The following is a 27,367-nucleotide window of genomic DNA, read 5'->3' as shown; positions in this document are numbered from 1 at the left end:
TACCCACCTTATAGATCGGCTTCGTGAATGAGGCCTACTAGCGGTAAGACTAGCATTTAGTTATACATATATATATTATTCTAGTAATATCATATAAGTATAGGGTTGTATTTTAAAACCTTTTAAAATCTAGGGTTTGAAATTTAAGTTGTCTAAATTAAAACTTTTAATCACAAATATAAATTTCAAAACTTTAGGGTAGGTTTTAAACATTTAAAACATGGAGGATCAAATAACAATTAATTCCAATTAACAATTAATATCCTAATTATCTTTATTTGATTTATCTAAGATTTCTTTCAAGATAATTATCAAAATAATTAACCATTATCATATAAGGAAATTAAATATCTTATTAGATGATAAATATCTTTAATTAGATCAAGATAATAGTCATATTTATCAAAAAATCGGATTTAGATTGATCTAATATGATTAAGGTAAGTTTCCATAAGATAATTATGAAAAAATCCCGAATCTGGCCATTCCTGACGCCTGGACTCGCCGAGTACACAAGGGGACTCGCCGAGTCAGGCCTACTCGCCGAGTCCACCTTGGAACTCGCCGAGTCAGTGACTCATAAACCCAAAAATCGAATTTTGCAGGTTTGTTTCAGTTAATCAAGCAACAATTTAAAGAAAACCAAGCTAGGCTCTGATACCACTGATGGGTTTTAGCCATAAGAACTTTCCTATGTGCGCATGCAAAACCCTATTGCTCGGATCTAGGCTTTCTAATTAAACATGCTTTGAATCCAAGACTTCTAATAGCTAATTAGGTTAAATAACAATGATGAATCAGATCTAGAATCATACCTTTGAGTTCCTTGTTGATCTTGTTGTCTTGGAGCTTCTAGAGTCACAAATGTCACTCCTCTAATGGCTTACAAACACCAACAGCAAGCAAGATGATTTAGGAGAGAGGAGAGGGGAGGAATTCGGCCAGAGGTTCCTTGCTTTAGGTTGTGTGTCGAATTCCCTCACCCCTAGGGTCTATTTATACTTGTAGACTCCTTAAGGGTTTCACCCTAAACCCTAATTGGATAATCTTCTCTTAAGGCTATCCAAATCCATTCCATAGATAACCCTATGGACGATTTGAGCTATCCTAAAGCTCTTAGAATCCGTCCAAGGTATATCCTAATGGATTTACAGTCTAAAGTCTAACTATCAAACAATTGACAGTTTATACCCTCTTATTTAATTAATCTCTTTAAGTCACCAAATTAATACCAATTAATTTATGACTTATATTAATCAAATAGCCAAATATTATTCCTTATAATATTTACTCTCTCTTAATAAATCATCCTTCAAGTTGCTATGGTGAAGGCAACCCAAAAGGACCATGCACAACCGAATATAGTTATAGCCTTAGACACTATTCCAACAGTATTCAACTCCCAACATCGAATAGTTTTTCCAAAAGAATCGTTTGATAGATCCGAGATCAAGGATTCCAAAAACTCAAACAGATTAATTTTTCGAGTAACAGAACTCCAGTAAATCGCATTTAAAGTTTCGCGTCTAAATGACCCAAAATGCTCGATTTTTCGACTTTGGAAAATATTTTTGCTAAAAAATTTAGAGTATCAAATTGAATATTAGACCATAGTCTGAGTCTAAAAACGCTCGCAGAATTCTCGTATAAGGTGTGCAAGTGCCTCAAGGGATCGATTCAGTTTTAGCAATTTAAAGAAAATCAATGTTTTACTGGTTTGTTTTCTTGTAATTGTCATATCTTTTGCATACAAACTCTGTTTTGGACGTTCTTTATATTTTTTGAAACGAGTGAACATGTACTATGACACTAGAGTGTTTTCTTTGCTCACAATTACTTAATACGAATTTTTAGTTTTTCAGGCGTATTAACTAGGGTTGTAGTTTGCGCTGTTTGATCCGTTTGAGATTTTCCACATGTGAAAGTAATTTACCATCTTTTATCTTATAATAGTTGTAATGAAACGATATATTATTCAAAATATGCATTAAAGATCAATTAGTCAAATTACAAAGAGGTTCGCGGTGAATCGATTGTCTACAGATTTAGACCTAAATTCAGAGAGGTCACATTTTTCCTAGTACTACCCTCACCAAGGTTGGAGTTGGTATCCGTCTCAAAAGGTGGTCACATGCTTAAGGTATACTGTATTGGATTTAATTTCGATTGATGGGAGTTTCCGCTTGGGTTTGCTTATGAGCCTAGTTTTAGAACCCTTTTGTCAGTGATCGTAGTCTCTGGCATTCAAAATGATCTTGACTCATATTGAAATGTTATTAGAAAAGATTGTAAGGACATATTTCAAACACGGAATCTATTTTAAGTGAGGGAGAATTGTAACACCATTTTTCCAAAATGGATCAAATGAGGGATTAGTGGGATCAAAGGTAAGATTTTTTTAGGAAAAACTTAGTGCCACGATGTGGTGAATGGAGCACCACGACGTGGAATGCTAAATGCATGAAACGTGTTTCGGATGGCCATCACAAAGTGGTAAAAGGGATGCCACGACATGGCAACAACTGTAACCCAAGCCCATGATATTTAGGTTTTTCTCTATATTTAAGCATCTAATATCAAGGATTATGGCATCCTCTTCAGCCTCCAACACCTCATCAATGAGATCCTAGCCTTCATGAAGATTAGAGAGCTTTTTCTCTTGATTTGAAACTTATTCCTTGGATTTTGGTGACGCTTGAGAAGAAGGAAGTTCACAAGGAAGTAAGTGATGGGTTTTGGTCATAAGACATCCTATGTGCTCATACAAACCCTAATGCTTGGATCTAGGTTTCTCTATTGTACATGCTTTGAATCCAAGAATATAAACCCTAATTCTAGCATTCAAATAATCATATTAACATGAGAATAGGTTTATAATGTTACCTTGATTGTTATGTAGCAATAACAATCCCAAATCTCCTTGTATTGACTTTGGAAGGCTTAGAGTCACAAGTGTCACTCCTCTAACGGCTTACAAACACCAAGAGCAAATGGAGAAGGTATAAAAAGAGAGGAGAGGTATAAGATTTCGTCCCTAAGAAGCCTTGGGAAGGTCTGGACGAAATCAAGAGCCAAAGGGGGTTTATATAGGTGTAGAGATAGGGTTTCAGTCCTTATCCTTATCTAGTTGCTTGCTTACCAAGCAACCCATAAGATAAGCCTTGAATCCTTATCATAGTCGAATTCTAAGGTCCTTATCACCTCAAATTCGTCCAACCTATCCTTAAAATAATCCTTACCTTATTTTGTAACTATCACATAATTACAATTCAGCCCCTCTAGTTTAATTAATTACATTTGATCACAAAATTAATTCTTAATTAATTATTGACCAATATTAATTAAACAAATATGATTTCTCCTTTAATATATTATTCTTATAACATATTAATAAATCATAATAACCTCTCTCTCTATTTATTTCTCCAATCAAGTTGCTTTGGTGAAGGCAACCCAAAAGGACCATGCACCATCGGGTCAAGTACATACCAAAATAGTTATGGACTTAGACACTAATCCAACAGTCTCCCACTTGGATAAGTCTAATAACTATTATGCGTATGACTTCAGATCCTGATCTGCAATCGTACCTTTCCAAAGCCGATGTCAACTCTGATCCTATCAGATACGCGTGTCCTTAAGATAAGGGATCATATATTCCTCCATTCTAGATATCATATGAGATATGATTTCAAATCATTCTCTTTGTACTATATCTTGATTCCCGATTTATGACGACTGACTAATTGAACAAATGAAATTAGCCCTAGCCCGGCCGAGCATTTACGTTTGTCATCACAAAATCATCGAGGGGCCCAAAGATATCGCTTTTATCCTTCTTTGGATAAAAGGAACAGATAAACTTTGATACAATGATTGCTTGCACCCACTTACCGAATTACACACAACAATATGTTTTATAACACCAAGTTACTAGTGCGTTTACATATTATCAATGTGCAACCGATTTGCAAGATACAACTTACACATCTCGGTTTCAAAAATATAAGATGTTATCGTCTCACCAATCACTCGTGATACAATTCATGGAGTGATCCAAGTGAGTGTGGGTTTAATCCAATGCTCAAATAAGCACTCATGAACGTTGTAGCAAACATTTGCTTATGTCTAATGCTCTTTAGACAATCCACACACCAATTCACGACAGTCTTCATTCATATCTACTTCCAACATATGAACGACTGTGGCCCGTTAGAATAATTCGATTATTCTTAATAAACTCAATTATTCTGGAAGTCAAAACATGAAAATGTGAAACACAAGAATAATACCAATCCCATATGGCCTCAAACCTTTGAGTATAAATAAAACGCCTTTTATTTATCACCATATTGATTACTCATTATTTGCCGTTTCGGGTAATCAACTTCTTACTTGAATTACAACACCTGTCCCATGCTCCTAGCATGCACACAATGTTTACCTATGGTTCTTACTTTGTGAAATAGATCACATTGAACACACTTCCAATCATTCTCATTTCACAACTCCAAATCCTTTTCATAAGTGAAAGAATATCAAATTCTTGCTACTTGTAGAATATGCTAGATTCTAACATTTTATGCAATGATCCTTTTGTGATTTCACTGCACCAAAGTCACAAAGACTATTGCCAATGATATTACAAAGTCCACTATCGGACATTGTTACAAGACGATTCCTTAGATATGATGTCTCTCACTCAAAGTACATTCCTTTGAACATCCTTTTGCATAAAAGTTTCTAATCTAGACATAGATTTTCAATATTCAATTCCCAATATGGACATGCTTCCATATTTTCCATATGACAACTCATTCTTAATAGAATCTTTTCTATAATAATAATGTCGATATGGTCCATCCAATACCATGCTTCCAACTACTCACAAGCGACCAATCCTCGTCAAACTTTGGATTGTCCTTTGATAGTTGTTTAATTATTTTAGTCAAAACCGATTCTAGTCCTTTTTCCCTCTAAATTCGCAAGACATTTGGAAAATTTTAGAATGGTCAAATATTAAAGCATTTGCAATCGATCCTATACCCGAAGCGTATGAGACACGATGCATAATGTTTTATTTGCTATGTTCTCAAAAATCGAATTGTGAAGAGGAATGTCGTAATCATAATCGAAATTTTAAGAACACACTATGTACCTTTGACTAAATTTATTAACATTTCTCAACCTAAGCCTTTAGATTTGAAATGAAGCATAATATTCTCTCCCTTAATTATAGCAAAACAACTTTACAACCCTTACTACTTTGCAAGGTATAACTCTTGTTTTCTATAATTAATATTGCCAACTTGCAATACGTGCCTTAATAATCATACAATCATAACATTTATGCTCCCACTATCATGATGATTATTATAAAACATAACACTTATGCTCCAAATAGTTTCGACATGTATTCATAAACATCTTAACTTTCAGAAAAACAATACCTATTGAATTTCTTAAGTCCATGTTTCTAATACTTAGTGCTTTGATAATCTTTTATCAAGGCTTCTTGAACTTATACACCTTTTCCTTAGATAGTTCATATGTGTGTGTAAACAATTGCCAAACCTCACAATTCAAATTATGGAAAGGGATACCGTAACCATGATTGAATTCGAGAATGCAATTTTACAATTACTATCTTCTTAAAATCTTTCTTAGTGAAAGCATTTCCTCACAATCATTTTCATGAAGGAGGAAATCTTATGACACTTAGATTTAACGGTGTATTTGTTCCTATCCATGTGAATTTGTCAAAACCAAAGTTTACGACAAATTCAAACTCATATGGATCGAACTTTCTTGATCTCGATTTCTTGCCTTTATGGTAGCACAGCTGCCCACCATGTCTTCCAAGTAGTTAAGCAACTCACTTTTTCTTATCAATGTACTTTCCATTGATCAAGGTCCTTGCCTTTTATGCATTCAAATGAGAACTCATAGAACTCATATGCATAATTAACTCAATTGGAACGGCATAGAAACAAAATGATGTCAACACGATAGGTCGTAAACCTCAACTCGAGTGCTAGTGATGATTGATAAGATCTATTTGATTTGTTCTTGAAACTTTTCTGGACCATTAAGACTCCCACTGACTCCTTGACATATAGGATCCTTTTGTCAATAAACATTTCTTGACAAACAAATATTCAAGAGTTAGTGTAGCTTTTATCAAGACTCTTCATAAATTGGTTCTAGTTGGTCTTTGTCTTATCCAAGACATCACAACTTTCCACATTTGATGAATGTTATAAACCTTTAATACTTTTCACTCATTGTCACAATCTTAACTTTAAGACTTGTCATTGGAACGAAGTATGATAGACCTCTTGATTTAACCATTTCTTCAATCCTTGATTCCTCTTCTTAAACATACAATTGTGCTAAGATTTACTTAGAGGATCAATTGAGATATGGTTCTTAATCATTAAGACCCATCATAAAGCATAAAAAGTACTCTCCATTCTTCTTAGAATGGAGAAACTTTTATCTTTCTGCCTACTTGATTCTTCTTATTCGTTTTACTATTGATTTAAACCTTTTTTCAATCAATCTAGAATTACACTTAATCTTGTAAGTATAATCACATTTACTAAACCTTTAGTAAATCATGATGAATATCTTTGTTACTCTTATGGTGGACTTGATCAACACGCAACTTTGTGTGCTTGATCTCCTAGTCCTTCACTTGACACTTTGTCAACGAATTAGTCTAATTTCCAAATATGAAATTTCTCATTCATCATGCAACCAAGTTGCGTGATTCCAAATTTCTGTCCAATTGAAACTTGGGCGATGAGAAACTCTCCCTATTTGGTAAATTCGCGACTTTCCATAAATAAGAACCAAATCCATTATAGAAACATTCAAACATCAATTTTTCATATACGCCATTGCAAGGATAAATAAATAATATAAAATCAAAATTTATTTTATTGCGGAAAAATTTTGTCCTTACAATGCAATTCATTGAAAAACTATGCTAACACATCTTTCTTAGCAATCTAATTCTAACTCTAAGTAGTAGCTCAAGAATCTAATCTTCGAGAAATGCAGTCGAAATCCATTCCTTCATGGTTAGATTATGCTCACTTCTTCCCTTAAGCTTCCTTTCTTTTCTTCGATCCTACAAAACATCAATTGTAATCTTATCACATTATGTATTAAGAATCTAAAATAGAAGCTTAAAAGAGTTAGTTAATGGATTTTACCTATATTAGAGCCATACGTTTCGACTCTCCCATCTCTTAGATCTCTTAGGTAAATGGGGCAGCTTCGTCTCCAATGCCCTTTCTCTTGGCAATAAAAGCAAATTGACTCTTTTGTAACATGACATGGAACTACTTCAGACATTGTCTTTCTCTTATGATCGAACTTTTCGATCATAGCATGTCTTTCGTTGTCATTGTCTATATCCATACAGTTCTTGAAGGCAGATTCACCAATCAATTTTGCTTTTCTATTGCGCCAAACCATTGTTGATTCAGCAGCAATAAGCATATAGGTGAGATCTATAAGGGTCACGTCGCGGTTCATCATATAGTACTCTCTTACGAACTCACTATATGAGTTAGGAAGTGACTGAAGAACCCAATCAACAGCCATTTCCTCACAGACAACGGATCCCAACATTCTTAACCTATCAATGTGTGACTTCATCCCTAGGACGTGTGCACACACCGGCTTTCCTTCTTTATGTTTACTTGCCAAAAGGGCTTGAGTGATCTTGAACTTTTCAAGCCTTTAAACTTGTGGGTTAGGGAGAATAATTGGAGGAGGTGGAGGAAGTGAAGCATGATTTCTTGTTCTTCGATCGAATCGTGGAATATCATCTTCATGTGGAATGCTTGTTCCACGGGATTTGAGAAGACCATAGTTGTCAAACTTTGACATCTACAAAATGGGAGAAAACGAATTCAAGTTAGTTGATTGATTGAGTCCTTAGTAAATCACCCAAATGATATACTAAGGCTAGGACCCAACACAATATTCTACAACTCGGGAGAGGGATGCCGTAACCCAAATTGCAGAACATTTGAAGGTAAGTGAATGACGATTCACTAATTTCCACCATGAAAAACGAAAAAGAAATTTAAGTTTTAAATCTATGAAAACTCCTAGATCCTTTGAGATTCATTGAACTTTCAATGGCATGTTTAAATCTCGATATGCCCCTCTTGTTTGTGACTGGGATGCCGAGGATCACAAAGCGGGTGTGAATAACCATGAAAACTTACATGGTGCCCTCACATGTTACAGTCACCTATTCGATGTGCCGGTAAACCACACACGCTCCACCGAACTATGACAAACATTGAGTCACCCTTTGCTACCTTTGCTTAGAACCATTTAGTGTGCCGGTAAACCACACACGCTCCACTAACGTCTTCGCAAGGGCACAAAGTGTAATTTCATGGAATTGCATCAATTCACTTTTGCCTAAGTAACTAAGATTAGGAATTTTATGAAAACATTTAGTTACTTTAATAATTGATTATACTTATAATGGAAGGTTTCGTCATATCCTACCCGTTAGGCTAACGACCCTCCACTAGTCAAGAGTGCGGTGGGTAAGAGTGGATACCCATTCAATCGCCATTTTATAGGCAATTTCCTTAAACACCCCTTATAGACTAGCTTCGTGAATGAGGCCTACTAACGGTAAGACTGACTTTTACTCATACATATATATAGTATTAGACTTTTAATGTTATATATAGTATAGGGTGTATTTTACACTTTTAAAATATTAGGTGGTCAAATTTAACAATTATACTTTTAATTCAATTAAATTTTAAACCAAAAACTTTATGGATTTATTAAACCTCTTTTAATTATACACCTTAATTAATTAATAAAACCATAAGGGTGTGATTTGAATTTTTTCAAAACTATAATAAGGTTTTAGAATTTAACATTCCTAATTAAACTTTTAATCAACTTTTAAATTCCAAAACTTGAGGGGAAGTTTTGAAACATTTCAAAACATTAGGGTTTAGAATTTAAATATACATCAAAATTAAACAATTAATCAAAATTTAAATTCCAAAACTTGAGGGCAAGTTTTGAAACTTTTCAAAACAATTTAGTTTTAATCTTTCTTAAAAAATTTCGAATTTATGACATTTAAATTAAAAAAAATTAAATATTAAAACTCTTGATTTAATAATTATCTTGAATTAGACTATTAATTTAATTATTAAATCATAAGGGATTATCTAAATCATGAGGATAATTACCATTTATACATTTAAGATATCCTAATCCCTTAAATATCTATAGATTTCGAAAATAAGGATAGGATAATGCAAAATCTATAATTACCATATTTAACAATTAGAGGATAATTAGAAGATATGGGATAATCCAAATCCCTAAAATTTAGGATCTTATCTTGGAGAGGAGGCTAATTTCGAAAATCAAGGGATTAAAACAAACCCTAGATTTCAAAATTTAAGGGTTTAAGGAAAGGATTTGAAGATCTTGTTCAAACTCTTGCAAATTAGGGTTTGCAAACCCTAATCTCGAAAAAAAAAAAACCTTAGCCTCCTAGGGTTTATTGGCAATAAACCCTAATATGTCAAGTTCATACAATTGAATTTTTCATACATATCAAGCATCAATACAATAGAAACCAGTCTAGGCTCTGATACTATTGATGGGTTTTGGTCATAAGACATCCTATGTGCTCATACAAACCCTAATGCTTGGATCTAGGTTTCTCTATTGTACATGCTTTGAATCCAAGACTATAAACCCTAATTCTAGCATTCAAATAATCATATTAACATGAGAATAGGTTTATAATGTTACCTTGATTGTTATGTAGCAATAACAATCCCAAATCTCCTTGTATTGACTTTGGAAGGCTTAGAGTCACAAGTGTCACTCCTCTAATGGCTTACAAACACCAAGAGCAAATGGAGAAGGTATAAAGAGAGAGGAAAGGTATAAGATTTCGTCCCTAAGAAGCCTTGGGAAGGTCTGGACGAAATCAAGAGCCAAAGGGGGTTTATATAGGTGTAGAGATAGGGTTTCAGTCCTTAACCTTATCTAGTTGCTTGCTTACCAAGCAACCCATAAGATAAGCCTTGAATCCTTATCATAGTCGAATTCTAAGGTCCTTATCACCTCAAATTCGTCCAACATATCCTTAAGATAATCCTTACCTTATTTTGTAACTATCACATAATTACAATTCAGCCCCTCTAGTTTAATTAATTACATTTGATCACAAAATTAATTCTTAATTAATTATTGACCAATATTAATTAAACAAATATGATTTCTCCTTTAATATATTATTCTTATAACATATTAATAAATCATAATAACCTCCCTCTCTATTTATTTCTCCAATCAAGTTGCTTTGGTGAAGGCAACCCAAAAGGACCATGCACCATCGGGTCAAGTACATACCAAAATAGTTATGGACTTAGACACTAATCCAACAGTAAGGAGCTGGTTTGGATCCATCATTCTCTTCTAATTTATAAGCTATTTGAGTTATAAAGTTCTTAACTTGGCATTTCTTCTCCTAGATTCAAGTTTGGGGTCATTTTAGGTGGTCTTGGTTCCTTCCATGAGTGCTCTTGGATTTTGAGGAACTCCACATCTTGTTATGGTCCTCTTGTGGTCTCTGAGCTTCTCATAACTGATAAAGGAGCCTTGGTTGGAGTTACCTTGTGTCTATGTTCAAGTTTTGGCCTCATTAAGGACTTAATGGACTTTCGATTGTAGATCTAGCCTTAGAATGGATTCCTAATGGATAAAGTTGGAAACTTTATGCATTAAGTCATAAAAAAGAAGTAGACCTGATGTAACATCCGGATTTCCATGTTAGTATTTCCATTAATTATTTTGAGTAAAGAAGAGGGACTCGACGAGTTGACGCCTAGACTCGTCGAGTCGGATCGCGACTGATGACTCAGATTAATGAAGGGACTTGACGAGTCGGAGAGGGTGGACTCGACGAGTCTGTGCTGAGGTCAAAAACCCTAAATCTCCGGGCATGTGCCCTATTTAAGGGACCTTATAGCCCCCATTTACGGCTACCAGTCCAGAGAGAGAAACCCTAGAGAGCTTGAGCGAGTTGTGTGAGAGTGAAAGCCATTTTGATTGTTTTTGGTGTTTCTTTGCAAAGAAGAAGGCGTTTGCAGCTAGAGGAGGTCAAGACGGTTTCTAATCTGTGGTTTCCAAGCTTAGATCTGCAGTGTTGAGGTAGCAAATTGATCCTTTCTCTGTTTTGTTTAAGATCCTTGAGTTTTAGGGTTTTCTATACCCTTTATTGGCTTGAATTGTTGATTATGTTGTCCCTTTGAGTGTTAGACTTTGGATCTGGACCTTTAGAGGTCCAGAGGGCCTTATCCATTCTGCTTTATGTTGGTTCATGGAGGAAATGAGGGTTATGATGCAATTTTAGAAGCCATTTCACCAAGAAAAGCCTTGTGTGCTTTCCATCAATGTCAAGACTGGACCTTTACGTGATTATTGTGTATGGGAAGGTCGGATCTATAGGTTAGAGAAGCAGATCTAACCTCGGAAGGTCATTTGAGTGTGGTCATGGAAGCAACTCGTCGAGTCCATAAGTGGACTCGACGAGTCGAGTCGGGGTTGCCCCACAATTCGTGACAGAAGTAGCCCGTCGAGTGAAGGGATGAATCGACATGCCAAGAGAGACTAGAAGGATTCAGAGGACCCGCGTGGACTCGCCGAGTCGCCCATGTGCACTCGACGAGTCAGGTCAAAGTTTGACCGTTGACTTCAGTTAACCTTAGGGTTGTGGTCAAGCTGATTCAAAAGAGTTCAGGGAGGGGTAGAATGGCCTTCCACCCAATCTTTAGAGATGAGACTATGAGAGGATATTGATCGGGAGTGTTTTTTGGATGATAGGAGGAGGCTAGGTCGGGACGTCGAGCACGAGAGGTTATCCGACTACATTCAGGTGAGTCTTCTCACTATACTTTACCTAGAGTGGTAATTAGAGTTATATGCCAGAGTATCTTGTATGCTATTTATATGATTGTGATGCATTGTATTGTTTCTTTGTGATCTATGCTATGTGTGTTCCAGAGTTTTCAGAGTTAGGACCGGAAGGTCCACAGAGTTAGGACCAGAGGGTCCATAGAGTTATAGCCTCGAGTGGCTAATATGTGTTGTATATGGTATTTTGGGGAACTCACTAAGCTTCATTTATGTGTTATGTGTTTCAGGTTTTATCAGTATCTCGAAACGGCACCGGCTTGATTGTACACACCAGAGGAAGAATTATGTTTTTGAGGATCCTGGATTATTAAATTAAACATGGAGTTATGTTTTCTAATTTAAACAAATGAGATTTTACGAAATGTGTTACAAGGATTAAGTGATTTTAAATGAAAATTTTGTTTTGAAAAATTACGGTGTTACACCTGAAGTTATGGATTTAGATTTGTAAGGATTAAGCACTTAATGAAGATTTTGGAATTTTTTCAGAAACCACGACGTGGCCAAAGGTTTGCCATAATGTGGAGGTGCTTAGATGATCGATTGTTTTGTCCTGACATACCCACGACGTGGTCAAGAGGTCTCCACATCATGGTGAGCGTTGACCTGGTTGACTGTCGACTTTTGACCAATTTGACTTTGGGTTAAACTTCAAGGATTTGAGTTATTGATTAAGGATCTACCTTTATTTGATGTCAGTCGGTCTACGGGAGTGATAGGTGCAGGGAGTGAGGACGTTGTTGGGTTTCCTTAGGTCTTCGATTCAGGTGAGTTTCCTCACTATACTATATGTTACATCGTATATCCTTATGTGTTAGGATATAAGAGTAGTGGTATGCTCGTTAGAATACTAGTAGGTTGGTAATCGTCTAGTGGGGGACCTAGGGGCTGTATGAAGTCACATGGCATAGCCTGAGAACTCTTCATCTAGGCTTTCTTGCATGTTCCTTGTTTGGTTGTGGTTCTAGAATGGGATCAGCTGTTCGAATGTTTATCTCACCTCTGGTTACATATAGATATGCATTCCTTGGTGTTATGCCGGTAATGGTGTAGTGTTCTATATGAGGCCTTATACGTGGTCGTGAGCTGAGAGATAGGTAGATTAATGTAGATAGTTGCATGTGTTTATATATTTACTTGATTGCTTGTTTGTTTATATATTGAGTGGTGGGTTGAGGTGGTCCTGTTGTGAGAGGTAGGCCAACATACTCGGGCGGGCTAACGGTGTGTTGTAGGCTAGGTGTGGATCAAATCTATGTTGTAGGCATTGGGGGGGGGGGGGGGGGGCAGTCGTGGATTGGAGGCCAAGAAGAATGATCCATGCATTTTGTAGGCCTTGTGAGGCGGTCCAGGCAGACTGAAGGCTAATGTGTGCATGCATTGTATGTATATTGTGGTGTGTGGGAACTTACTAAGTTTTGACTTATATTTGTAGGCCAAGAAGAATTTGATTGGAGGCCAAGAAGAATGATCCATGCATTTAAAAAGTATGACTCTTGGTCGGAGTGTTTTTATCCCATTGTATTTACAGTTGTATATCTTTTACGGGTTGATATACTTAGTTCACTATAAACAATGCTCTGATACCAATCTGTCACACCCCCAAACCTGAACGGCGGAAACGTCTGAGGGTGGATGAGTTCATGTTTAAAGTATCACAACAAATGTATAATAGTAATCAAAGCAACAACAACCAGTATATTTATAATAAAGCGTTTACATTGTGTTCAAAACATTTTTTAACATTATGACTTTAGCAAAAGATAAAACGTGATAAAACTATGCTCCGTCTTCGTAACGCCTGTGAGAGTACCTTTCTACTAACTTCCTGAGAATACAAGTGGGTTTAAAAAGTGTCAACATTTAAGTTGGTGAGTTTATAAGCATTTTTGTTTGAAAGGATACATTATTTGTTTCTTTGAATATGTTCGTGTGTTCCTCCAGAAAATCCTATATCTTTACTACTTATAAAAGAAATCTAACTATTTCTATAAATAGATTGAATATAATAATATTATTTTTTTAAGACGTACAAACGAGTAAGCTAATATTACAAACAACCATTAATAAAATAATATTAAATTTTAAATTTGTTTTGATTCCTTATATTTCTCAGCAAAATCCTAATTTCATGGTCATTCAAAATTTAAAACCTTTTCATCCTAATACGCTTCAACAAATATCCTTTAAATGTTGCATTTGCAGCTGATTAAAATATCTCATAGCAGACGTGTGTTTGTTCTCTCCACCTTATAAACCCTGCTATAAATCCCACTGCCATGAAGTATTTCCCTTATAAACCCTAATCGTTTTTCTCCCTCTCTTAGACGAAGACAATGTGTTTTTTTAAGAAAAAAAGTTTGAAAATATTCCAATTTCTCAAAAAAATTTACCCCAAATGCGAAACTGGGTAAAATTTTCCATTTTGCGAAGACTACAGGGATGCGAAATGAAAATTCTGCACTTTTGTCTTTTTATGACCCCATTTTGCGAAGTTGGACCACTTATATTATTTCTTGAAAAGATCAGGTGCCAAATGCGAAACTCTAAGCTTTCTTCCCCAATTCGCATTTATACATTAAAAACTTCGCATTTTCATTCAAATTCTTCGCATCTTGCATCCATCCGTCTTTGAGTTCATTCGCATTTCATCGCATTAACTGAGAAATTAATCAGTTGTCTCATATTCGCATTTCAGTTGTTTGAGAAACCCAGATACGAACCCAAATGCGAAACCCACTGATTTCAAATGCGAACCAACCAAAAATCATCAACCACGTACTTGTGTCACCAAATGCGAACTGAATATCACCATTAAATTCTCCTCGCATTCCATAGATGCGAACACAATCCAGATCTCCGACTCCAAGCTTGCGAAATCAAAATCAATTAACCTCAAACAAATCGTGAACTTCTTATGCGAACTGTTTTGACCCACAAAACCAAATGCGAACTCAATTGATGTCATATGCGAACTGATTTCATAGATGCGAACACAATTGATTTCATATGCGAATCCACATCCATCGATATGAAACCAATACCAGTTACAAGCAATTAGTAGCAACCATCGATCCTCTAATTTTCAATTACTCAGCCTTCGCTTTTCATACAACCCGTCGACCCTGAAAAATCGATAAACACCAAATGTCTCATTTTTAGATCGATTTTCTGATTAAATGTCATATTTGAAGAATGATCGATTTTCTGATTAAATGACCCCATTTTGCGAAGTTGGACCACTTATATTATTTCTTGAAAAGATCAGGTGCCAAATGCGAAACTCTAAGCTTTCTTCCCCAATTCGCATTTATACATTAAAAACTTCGCATTTTCATTCAAATTCTTCGCATCTTGCATCCATCCGTCTTTGAGTTCATTCGCATTTCATCGCATTAACTGAGAAATTAATCAGTTGTCTCATATTCGCATTTCAGTTGTTTGAGAAACCCAGATACGAACCCAAATGCGAAACCCACTAATTTCAAATGCGAACCAACCAAAAATCATCAACCACGTACTTGTGTCACCAAATGCGAACTGAATATCACCATTAAATTCTCCTCGCATTCTATAGATGCGAACACAATCCAGATCTCCGACTCCAAGCTTGCGAAATCAAAATCAATTAACCTCAAACAAATCGTGAACTTCTTATGCGAACTGTTTTGACCCACAAAACCAAATGCGAACTCAATTGTTGTCATATGCGAACTGATTTCATAGATGCGAACACAATTGATTTCATATGCGAATCCACATCCATCGATATGAAACCAATACCAGTTACAAGCAATTAGTAGCAACCATCGATCCTCTAATGAGGAAACAGTTTCCTATTCGATTGTGCTTTGCAATGACAATCAATAAAGCTCAGGGACAAACAATTCCATATGTAGGTATCTATCTTCCAGAACCAGTATTCTCGCATGGACAACTTTATGTTGCATTGTCCAGAGGGGTTTCACGTTGCAATACAAAAGTATTAGTAAAGCCTAACGAAAATTCAAAAGGTGATGGGGTTTATACAGCAAATGTGGTGTATAAAGAAGTATTGCACGATTAATATTTTGTGTCGTCTTGACTGGTTGCTTTTTATTGGTTATTTGATGCATGATGTAACAAATAACACCATAGTTTGATTATATTGTCTTCAACATGTACTTTTTTTTAACATAACAATTTTGTAATGGAAACATATCACCGAAAGAACTCACGTGCCCCGCCGCTTTGCGCGGGTAGACGGCTAGTATATATATATATATATATATATATATATATATATATATATATATATATATATATATATATATATATATATAAACTCTATAGTCCGGTCCGGTTTTTATACGGTTTGAAATCTTAAAAACCGTAAGCCAAACCGTTCACTACGGTTTGAAAATTTCAAAACCGCAATCCAAACCGTACAAAAAAATATAAACCGTAAAACCAAACCGATGACCGGTTTGGTTGGTTTCACGGTTTCAAACTGAACCACGATCACCCCTATAGATGATTAAAGAGTAAATTACAGAAATGGTCATTGTGGATTGTTTCAAATGGCATGTCTATTCAAAGCTTTGAGAATTTGATAGGAGTCGTCTTCATGGTTTAAAAAAATTGAACCCATGGTCCTTGCGGTTAGGAGAAATTACATCGTTGGTCCCTCCATAAATATTAAAATAATACTTTACCCTTTCTAATTTCTTTTTCTTTTTACTCTTTTTATATTTATTAAATATAAAACCATAAGGAGCCACCAACCAACCCAACCACCACCCAATCTCCCTCCCCCCCCCCCCCCCCCCCTCTCTCTCTTCACTAGCCACCAGCCTGTCAACACCATGTGCCACCACCATCCGCCGCAAACCAATCCAACGCAAACCACCTTCTTCTCCCTACCCTCACCCCCATCTCTCTTTCTTTATCCTAATAAAACTTCACCACTCCAACGTCATCCGCCAACCACCTACTTCTACCAGACGCCTCTCCCTCTCAAATCTAAAGTGAAAATATCGCCGACCCCACAATAGCCACCATAGTCGCTGACTGGCGAACCAACAACTCACTACTCGTCATCGTTGTGGTCTGTCAAAGCTACCGTCAAAGTTAGGGTTTGAAGAATTGATCCATACACAAAAACCTTTAGCCTAATGTTGCCCTAAAAAATTTACCTCCGAGGATGAAGATGAAGTTGGTGGTGGTTTTCGATGAAATAGTAGAGAGAGAGAGAGAGAGAGAGAGATAAAGTATAAGAAGACGGATTGGGGTTGATGTAGAGTTTTTGGCTAAACACAAGCAGATCCGGCGGTGACGGTGGTTTGATGATGTACAAATGGTGGTGGTCCGTCACAGACTGCGGTGGTCCAATGGTGGTGTATGGTAGCAGGAAAGTGAGAAAAAGAGAGATAGAGACAATGTGAATAAGGAGTGAAAGAGTTAGTAGGAGATATGTGGGTGTAACAACCGTCCGGAGGGTGGGATGGGTGAGTTTTTGGTTTGTATCTATTTTAATTAAAATAATATAAAAACGATTAAAAGGAATTAAAAAAGAAATACTTAAGTGTAAAAAAATCTTTTTTATGGACAAGGGACGTACAATGTAATTTCTTTAAATATGAGTCTCGTCTATTTTTTTAAAAATGGACTAAAAGTGAGAAAAACGATAGGACCAAAACTGTAATTTACTCATGATTAATTTGACGATTGAGTCAAATAATTAAATCGAGAAATACTTACAAGGACCATAACGAAAATAGAAAATAAAAAATAAAAAGCAAAAGAAAAAGAAAAGGCTAACAGGAACAGGTAGACCATTCTTGTAATTTTGTCATTCAGGTTATAATAAATAAAAAGAAAATAAAATTAGAAAAACCAAAAACAGAACATAGAACTAAAATCTAGATACGAGGAGTGAAAGTACAACATGAACCCTAGGTCATGAATAATTAGTGGTTACTCTCACCCTCGAGGAAACGCTTGCTGTTGCCGCTTGCCTCTGGATTTTAGTTATCAGGTAAATCATCAAATTTGTTTTGCATCTTGTTGTCTGCTATTTGGTGCGTGTAAATCCTGCATATGAACAATTGGAGGCATAAACTAGAGCAATTAAACTTGAAATTACAAGATTGGGTTTTTCTTCTAAGTATGGAATTCTGGTTATCAATCCATGTTTGTGTGTCTTGGTTTCTGTTCATACCGATACCAAGAGAAATTTTGAAACTGTTAGTGGTTTTGAATAGATCTAAAGCTATTTGGTAAGGCGATTTGAGGAATGACTATGGGCTGTAATTCATGGTTCGCTTATCATCATATCGCGGGGTTTGACCGAACTGATCTGTTTTAATTTACTGGCTTAGCTTTGCCTATATAACTTGGATTGGATGGTGTTGTTTGTTTCAAAAGGATTTGACCCTGGCTGGCTAAGAGTTTTTGTTGGATTGTTACCGTATCTGAATAATTGTGCAGCCAAACATGTTTCATGTTTGAAGTTGTGTTTTTTAGGCTTTTGTTTCTAGTAGAGTGCTGTATATAGCAATCTGTAAGGCAAAACCCCTCCTTTGGATGGATGCTACACACTGTATATATTATATGGTTGTAATGCATTGCTGTGCTGGTTTGGTTGTGGTGATTTCATAATTTTATATGTACATAATATAACATAAGATGTCTGTGGAAAATTGATGATGTGTTGTTAACTTGTTAATTGTTTTGAGGTTTGAAGGGATGAAAAGCAGTGCCAGTGCAAGGGAAGTGGAAGATGTTCCTGAGTTGATGCAGCGTATACAATCATGGTTGCCGGTAAAAGAAGCAGCCCGCACAAGCGTGTTGTCCAAGTCATGGCTGTACGCCTGGTCTACCATCCCTATCCTCATCTTCAGTGTTGGAAGAGAAAGATGCATGAAGTTGGCGTACATGGACCGTGTTCTATACAGGTATCTCCGTGACAACATACCAATCGAAAGGTTTGACCTTATGATGGACGTCGAGAACCAGGAGTCAGCTTCTCATGCTGAAAAATGGATCGGGCCCTTGGCAACCAAAACTTGTCTCAAAGAGTTTTCCCTCTCAATCACCCTTAACGGTGCCTCGTTTACTTTGCCAGATGAGATACTCTCGGGCGAGAACCTAACTAAGATAAGAGTTTCAGGTACACATGGGGGCCGTGTTCCGATGACGACTAGCCAGCATCCTGTGATCAAGTGTGTGTCCCTACGAGAACTGCACTTGGATTGTGTATGCATAAGTGAAGAGGCACTTAATCACATATTGTCGTCTTGTAGCTTGCTTGTTAAGATAGTGCTTTTAAATTCTTGCAATGGGTTCAACACCATCAAGGTTAAAAACCTTCCTCGTCTTTATGAATTACGAATAAATTTAAATGCTGTAGACTCTACTGCTTTGGAAATCAGTGATGTCCCAAATCTTGGCCTGTTTAGCTACGAACTAGATGTACGATTTTGGCTGCACGATCACCCCCCTCCTCCATTCAACGCCTCTTCAATATCATTAGGAAGAAGCGTGACACACTTAACGTTAGCTGGTGTGATAACGGACAATGCGTGTCTTGACATCTTCAAATCGCAATTTCCTTTTCTCCAGAGTTTGACACTTTATTTGACATCTTGGATGTTGGGAAGCTTCCATTTAACATGTCCTTCCATCAAAATATTGTTCTTGCTGTCGTGCCCAGCCATGGTTATCGATGTACAAGTTTATGCTCCAAAATTACTTTATGTCCATCTTTCTGGCTGCATATTGCCTAGTCTTCTGTTTCCACTCTCGTCTCTTCAGCATTTCAAGGTTTCACTCATGCTCCAGCTTCCTGTTGATGCAGACTTTTTTCTTATGATGAGGGAAGCATTCGAGTTATCACGCTTGTGCTACCTTCATATATTAACTGACAACTCTAATCCACCATTGGATATCGACATCGATGATCTACGAACAAGGCTCCTGCTTCCTCCTGCTACTAACATGCAAGAACTGTGGTTTGAAACGGATCAGGACGAAGGCCTGTGGGAGCGATCTCCATTTTTTGATGCATTCTTTGAGATTTGCCATCCCAAGCAAGTATTTCCACAGCCAGATGTTTCCTTCAAGCAAAACAATCACTTTTGCAGGCTTATGTTGAGGGAGGTATTGGAGAAAAAGAATACTAGAACTGCGTATTGGCCTCATTACCTGAAACATGTTCAAATAAGATGGGATCCTCATAAAAAATGGAAAGCCCTAACAAATTCCCACAGAAGCTTGCTAGACGAGTCCACTCCTGATTTCTACCCAGAGTTCAAACTAAAGTGGCGTTAACCATAATCTCTATTTGTTTTATTATTACATGTTTTAATTTTCGTTGTATCCTATGTATTTCAAACATATTTAAACATATAATTATAAATGTTATATTTATTTGATAATTATAAATGTTATATTTATTTGATACGCCATTTGCTGCATATATAAACACACCCGATTATTATTTGTTGCTAATTATTGTATACCTATTGGTCTGCCAAGCCTAGAACATGACCTTGCAAAAATATTTGTTATTTTGTTATATATATATATATATATATATATATATATATATATATATATATATATATATATATATATATATATATATATATATATATATATATATATATATATATATATATATATATATATATATAAAGCGGCGGCAACGAATAGTTTATTTCAGCAATTAGTGTTATTCTGAAACATGTTACCAAATTGATTTTTTCAATATTTGTTGGATGGGTTAACACTTGTAGTAAAGTCTTTGGCTCTCTGGTTTGGTTCGTGTTCATGATTTATGTCAAACACGACTAACCAAAAAATTGATAAGTCAAATATATCAATTTTTATTTCTAATTTGATTTGTGATTGGACGCATCAAAAAACATTTGTATAGATCTTACAAGTTACAATACCTTATTATAACTCACCACCAGATAATTTACACTACTTAGTCTTTTGTACTGCAAATACGTAGTGTAGATGAAGCCACGCAATATATTTTTTTTCTCCATTTAACAAAAATGACAGCTATTGACTCTATGTCTCTATCAGACTATCACTTTCTCCAACGTGATACTATATTGCAACTTTGTTTCATTGTAAGGAGTAAAGACCACAAAATAATAACTTAATGTTCGAATTTTCTTGAAATGTTTTCATAATTAAAGCTTTTACACAATTATGGGATGGAATTTTGAGAGGTAAAGAAAAATTACCTTTATTTCAATTCCGAATACATTATTACTGTTGACTTAAAAATTCTCCACTGCAATAAACCAACCCCAAACCTTGATAATTTTGTTGAACGATGAAAATATATCTTGAAAAAAACGAATACATTATTTTGGTGAGAATCTGTTATACACTTATTTGTGCATTAAAAATTAACCTATCCATCTTATTCTAAAGAACTACTCAAAGGAAAATAAGAATATGCATAACACACAAATCCAAAGATTCATTTATAAATTGTAGCATAATTCTCCACCATGTACCAACTCAAAGTGCAACATCAACTATTTATTTCATCCCAAAACCAGATAGCACATGTTATCGTAGGTCGTAATATTTTGAAATTAATTTCACTCCCTCTGTTATCTTGTACTTTCTTTGGAACATTAGAAAAATATAACTATATAAGAATATTCAATATCTCCCAATTATTAAAAATTCATTTAAAACTGTTTCTCCATGGGTAGTTGATTTTCGAATCCATATTGAAAACCATTTTCCGTACTTTCCAACAGTTAATCAAACCTGGAAAAATGTGAAGCTTGAATACACTCACATTTCAGCTTCTCCCTTTTCTGATTTTTTAGTCTCCCTAACCCGACCACCCTTTCATTTAAAGTAAACCCATTTTATATTGACATTGTCTATAAAACTAAACTCACACCCGAACATAACTCACAATTCCAACCAGTTAAATTTTCGAAGAGAAGTTAAAACCTACAGTTAGACATTATATCAAACACTTGGGGTGCCTAAACTGAAAGTAAAAAAAAAAAAAAAAAAAAAAAAACACCAGACTAGCCTTTCTTCCGTAATTTCTTCCTGTTTCTGTTTATGAACTTTCATCTTCAATCAACTGCCATGTAAGGGTTCTATGATGCTTGTTGATTAATGATTTTTTGGAACTCTGCAATAACCAAAACTCAGAAATCATGTGTGGATGAAGATCAACATAGCACGCTAACCATTTACATGGATATAAACAAAACCGATTATGGAGAAATAACTAGGGTTAATGACGATATATGCTTACTGGTTATACATTTGTTTGGTTGAAACATTTTGAATTGAATTATCTCAATTTAGAGATGTTTTCATCGGAAACCGGCAAATGGATCAGCTACAAATTACCTTGCCCTATTCCCATCCAATGGCCGGAACTGGCGGATGGCCCAATCTATTGCTACGGGGCTCTCCATTGGGAAGTACGTTATAATGGCCTGCTTGCATTTGATCCTTACAAAGATCCAAAATCTGTTCGCCTAATTCCATTCCCAGATGACAGAGATCTCCTGAGTAAGTATTTAGACAGTTCTTCTCAATTATGTGGGGAGAGCCAAGGGACCCTTCGTTATTTCGAGGTGGCTCATGGTCGCAAGCAGTTCTATTTGTTCAGCATGTGGGCTATGAATGATTATGAGAAAGGAGAATGGTGTTGTGAGTTTAAGTTGAGACGCAGCGATCTGGAATTGAGTAATTGGCTGACTCGGTACGGATGGTTTATTCCTTTATCGTTTCATCCGTTAAATCCAAATGTTGTGTATTTGTATTGCATGGAGCCTGAGCGTATTGTGTCGTATAATATTCTGAATAGAAGGCTGGATTTTGCTTCTAAACCGAATGACCGCGGTCAAAGTCTTCATTCTGTGATCCCATTTGTGTTGCCAAGATGGCCGGTGCTTGTTCCAATTGCCACTTTTAAAAGCAAAAAAAAAAAAAAAAAAAAAAAAAAAAAAAAAAAAAAAGTAAAGTGCAGAAATTAGCCCTCCCAAAGTGCTGCTGCTTGATTTTTTTAAATAAATAAACCAATAAGTTTTTTGCTCTTATTGGTTAAGAAGATGTATATGTTGCTATAATCGGTTAAAAAGATATTATTGGTTAATAAGAGACACATGTTGCTATTATTGGTTATAAGATTAGTACATTGCTTTTATTGGTTAAACATATTAGTATGTTTTAATATTGTTTAAAAAGATAAGTACGTTTCTATTATTGCTTAAAAATATAAGTAAGTTGCTATTATTGGTTAAAATGTAAGTTGTTATTATTGGTTAAATCAGTTATGATTTTTATTTATTTTTTTATTATTAGCTAAAAAATAAATCCCATATTGTTGGTAAAATGTAAGTGTGTTAGGAGGTGGAAAGAAAGATAGAAACAAAAATGTTAAAAGTCTAAAATAATGCGTTGAAAGAATGTGAAGACATTTTTTATCCTTTGTATTCTAATTCTGGATATAATAAATTTGGTACTAAAGGAGTTAAATTATTAAGAAAGATACACCAAGCTATGAATGGATATAATACTCGTTGATTTTTCTACTAAGTACACATATAGATGGATTCAATTGTGATGGAGATGCAGCACGTTTATGTAATTTAATCTAAAACGAGGTTTTTTACACTGCGCGTTGGTGTGGGAGTTTTTAGGCTATAAATTTTGTGATATAACATTCTAGTTATGTTATATTATGGCAAAAACGGAATGAACATCTACATCATCATGTTGCATCCTCAAGTGTATACACCTGTAGAAAAGACACCAACAAATTAAGAAGCAGTTATGCATCATTTAAGTTAAGGGCTAAATGTAGGAAATTGCAAAGTACTTTCAGTTATGAGTGTATTATAGCATCCTTCTTTCATAGAATTATACTATAGAACATTTCTTATTAGAACATTGTACTTTGAGGAATCCGCTCAGTTATAGCATTACACTTTCGCTTGATTTATTAGGGCATTCCAATATGTTTTTAATTTTTTTTCTTTAACAGGGACCATTTCTGTTAAAATAAAACTACAAATTATGCAAAAGCAAGAAACAAAATTTAAAGAAATCAAGTAAACACCCATTTTTTATTTCATGGAATGATTAACTGTAAACATAAACACCTTATATCCATTTTTTTAGATACATAAGCTCAAACCCTTTTCAATGCATGTGCCAACCATCTAACTTATATAAATGTAAACATTAAGCATAGTATATCACTTTTCAATAATAACTCCCAAAATTAGTCAAAACGATCAGAGAAAACAAATCAATTTCAATATATTAAAACATTACTCTCTTAAATAATGGTTGCCATAGTTATACAGGAAAACAAAAGGATCACGTGAAGAGGGGAGATGTAGTACCAAATCTTCATATGGATTATTGACCTCCTCCATCTGCTATACCTCCTGATGAAGACAATGAAACAACACCCACTTTAGAACATTCTAAATCTTCTTAGAAAATCCACTAATTAAGCACAATTATTGAACCTCATTCTCTAATTTTAGATAAATCAAAGAAAGAGGAGTGAATAACAACAAAAGAAGTGATAGATTCATATATAAAAAAATTACAAAACATAATCTCTACCCTGGTCGAAACAGAATCGAAGCTTTATCTTACCTCCTTAGTGGGTTCCAAAAAAGACACGGTTCTATGTTAATGATGCCTTCAGGAGTAGAAGACACAAATCTGATGCCTTAAACATCAGTCATTGCTCATGCTCTGAACGTCGCTACATCATTTGTTGCCCTAATGTTTCTTGAAGAAGTGAAGAGCATTCTTCCACCACCAACGTTTAGAGGTCTTTTCATCTTACACAGACATAGAGATTGTGGTGGTTTTATCAGTTTCATCATGGAGATAGATACTTGTAGAGAGTTTCATCAAGGAGATAGAGATTGCGGTGGTTTATCAGTTTTATAGAGAAAAGCAAGTGAGAAAGAGATGAGATGGTGAAAACATCAGTTGATGGTGGTGCTTGTATGGTGGCAGTAATGAAGACGAAGTTGTAACGTGAAGTGTGAGGTATGGGAGTAGATTGTTGCGTCTAGGGTTAGAGAGAAGGAGGGAGATAATAAGGTACACATCTAGGGTCATACAGAAGAATGAAGGAAGAATGGGGTATGATTTTCAGTGGTGTGATTTCCGCCAGTGGTGAGGGCCTCGATGGTGGTGGTTATGTCTAGAGAGAATGAATGAGGGGGCTGTTTGGGAAAATCTTTCAAAAGCCTTTGTATTTGTTTTTGGCATAACTTTTCAGGTTAAAAGTCTCAAAAGTCACATAGAATTTGTAATTTTTAAAATCTTTCTTTTCCTTCAATACAAAAAGTCATTTTTAAAATATATTTTTCAATAGCCAAACATCTTTAGGATGTTTTTCAACTTTCTGGAAAAGTTAAAAGTCAAAAGATGTTTTAAAAGCAATGTCAAACACCCTCTGAGAAAGGATAAGTATTCTGTGTTAAATGACAGAGGAGAGAATCCAGAGAAAATCAATTCCCGGTTCAAATAGTAAATGGGGACAAAATCAAAAAGCGGTTCACGCATAGTGCTAGAGCACTGTATCTTGATGTGCTATTAGGGAGGATGGAGTCGTGGCGGTTTGGGTGGTGGGTACCGGCGGTACCGCTGGGATGTGGTACCGTTGACCGGCGGGAACAATGAGTTGGAAGAAACCGGGCTGAATAAGTCACTAACACCCAAAATATACCATTTCCTAACACTAGAAAGCCCAATACTCAAGCATGATCTCATATCCACGACCAAGATGGGAACTTTATGGATCTATAACACAAATACCACTGAAATGGGACAAATCTAGGTCCATGGAGCACATTACACTCATAAAGTCTCCACCTTTGGGACTTTTAACCCTAAAATGGTCCATGAAGCAACAAACCAAATGAAGAGGAAAGTTTTGAACTTTATACCTCCAAATGCAGCTCCTTCCTCTGTAGATCTCAGATCCAAACTTTCACTTCAAGCTCTAGTCTCCACAAACTCCTCTCCTTCTTCTTCACTAGCACACCAAGTCACTTTTAGCTCCAAAATCACACACACTCACTAAGAACGATGAAAAGTTCTCTATTAGGGTTTTACTCACTGCTATGGAGGCTGAGAAATGAGCCTTAGCATCCAATATATAGGGCACAAGTCAGAAATTAGGGTTTGCACCTGGACACATTACGCCCAGCGTAACCCTGAGTACGCCCAGTGTACTCAGGCAAGTCCGCGTCCAAAATAAGCGCATGAGTACGCGCAGCGTACTCTTGAGTACGCCCAGCGTACTCATTTGCTACCAATTCCTCTTAAGGGCTTAACTTGACACTTTGAATAAAAGAAGGGCTAAATAGTCGTACCTGAATTTCAGGATGTTACAATTCTCCCCCACTAGAACCAGACTTTGCCCTCGAAGTCTCATGCTGCAAACAACTCCGGACACTGCTCCCGCATCTCTGACTCTAGCTCCCAAGTCAGCTCGGACCCTCTCTGATGTTGCCACTGGACTTGAACCAGAGGCACCTCCTTGTTCCTCAGAACCTTGATCTTCCGATCCACAATCGTGATTGGCCTCTCAGCATAATTCAGGCTTGCATCCACCTGAATATCCTCCAGTGGTACTACTGCTGTCTCGTCGGCAATACACTTCCTCAGTTGAGACACGTGGAAGGTATCATGAATTTGGCTCAGCTCCGCAGGTAGCTCCAACCGATATGCTACTCTGCCCACCCTCGCGGTCACCCTAAACGGACCAATGTACCGGGGCCCCAGCTTGCCCCTCTTCCTGAAACGGATCACTCTTTTCGAAGGAGACACCTTCAGGAGTACGAAGTCATCGACCTGGAACTCGAGTTCTGACCGTCGTCTATCCGCATAACTCTTATGACGGCTCTGGTCCGTTAGTAACCTCTGTCTGACCTGCTGAATCTGCTCGGTCGTCTGAAGCACAATCTCTGTACTACCCATCACACGTTGCCCTACCTCTCCCCAGCAAATGTGAGTCCGACACCTCCTCCCATACAACAACTCAAAGGGTGGCATACCAATGCTCGAATGATGGCTGTTGTTATAGGAAAACTCAGCCAAGGGTAAGTACGTGTCCCAACTTCCTCCGAAGTCGTCTTCATGGTTTAAAAAAATTGAACCCATGGTCCTTGTGGTTAGGAGAAATTACATCGTTGGTCCCTCTATAAATATTAAAATAATACTTTACCCTTTCTAATTTCTTTTTCTTTTTACTCTTTTTATATTTATTAAATATAAAACCATAAGGAGCCACCACCCCCCTCCCCCCCTCTCTCTCTCTCTCTCTCTCTCTCTCTCTTCACTAGTCACCAGC

The 27,367-nt window shown here is 36.2% G+C and overlaps 2 protein-coding genes across 3 annotated transcripts; both read left to right on the top strand.

Moving 5' to 3' along the window:
• The first annotated feature begins 17,880 nt into the window (after positions 1–17,880).
• On the top strand, positions 17,881–20,436 carry LOC144997395 (uncharacterized). 2 transcript variants are annotated; one of them, XM_078957296.1, is made up of 2 exons: positions 17,881–18,010; positions 18,719–20,436. In XM_078957296.1, the coding sequence occupies exon 2, from the start codon at positions 18,721–18,723 to the stop codon at positions 20,302–20,304; it is 1,584 nt and encodes a 527-aa protein (XP_078813422.1). In that variant the 5' UTR covers positions 17,881–18,010; positions 18,719–18,720; the 3' UTR covers positions 20,305–20,436. The 2 variants fall into 2 exon arrangements, with proteins under 2 accessions (XP_078813422.1, XP_078813423.1); XM_078957297.1 differs by having other exon boundaries at positions 18,711–20,436.
• Positions 20,437–22,274: 1,838 nt separating this feature from the next.
• On the top strand, positions 22,275–23,376 carry LOC145045486 (putative F-box/kelch-repeat protein At4g22430). The gene is made up of 2 exons (XM_078993808.1): positions 22,275–22,925; positions 23,341–23,376. Exons 1-2 carry the CDS (start codon positions 22,275–22,277, stop codon positions 23,374–23,376), a joined length of 687 nt encoding a protein of 228 aa, XP_078849934.1.
• Positions 23,377–27,367: the final 3,991 nt, after the last annotated feature.

The sequence above is a fragment of the Lactuca saligna genome, chromosome 5 (assembly GCF_052625555.1).
Source record: "Lactuca saligna cultivar CGN05327 chromosome 5, ASM5262555v1, whole genome shotgun sequence".
Taxonomy (NCBI): domain Eukaryota; kingdom Viridiplantae; phylum Streptophyta; class Magnoliopsida; order Asterales; family Asteraceae; genus Lactuca; species Lactuca saligna.
Note: the sequence above shows the minus strand (reverse complement) of the source record. Positions and strands in the feature narration are given on the sequence as shown.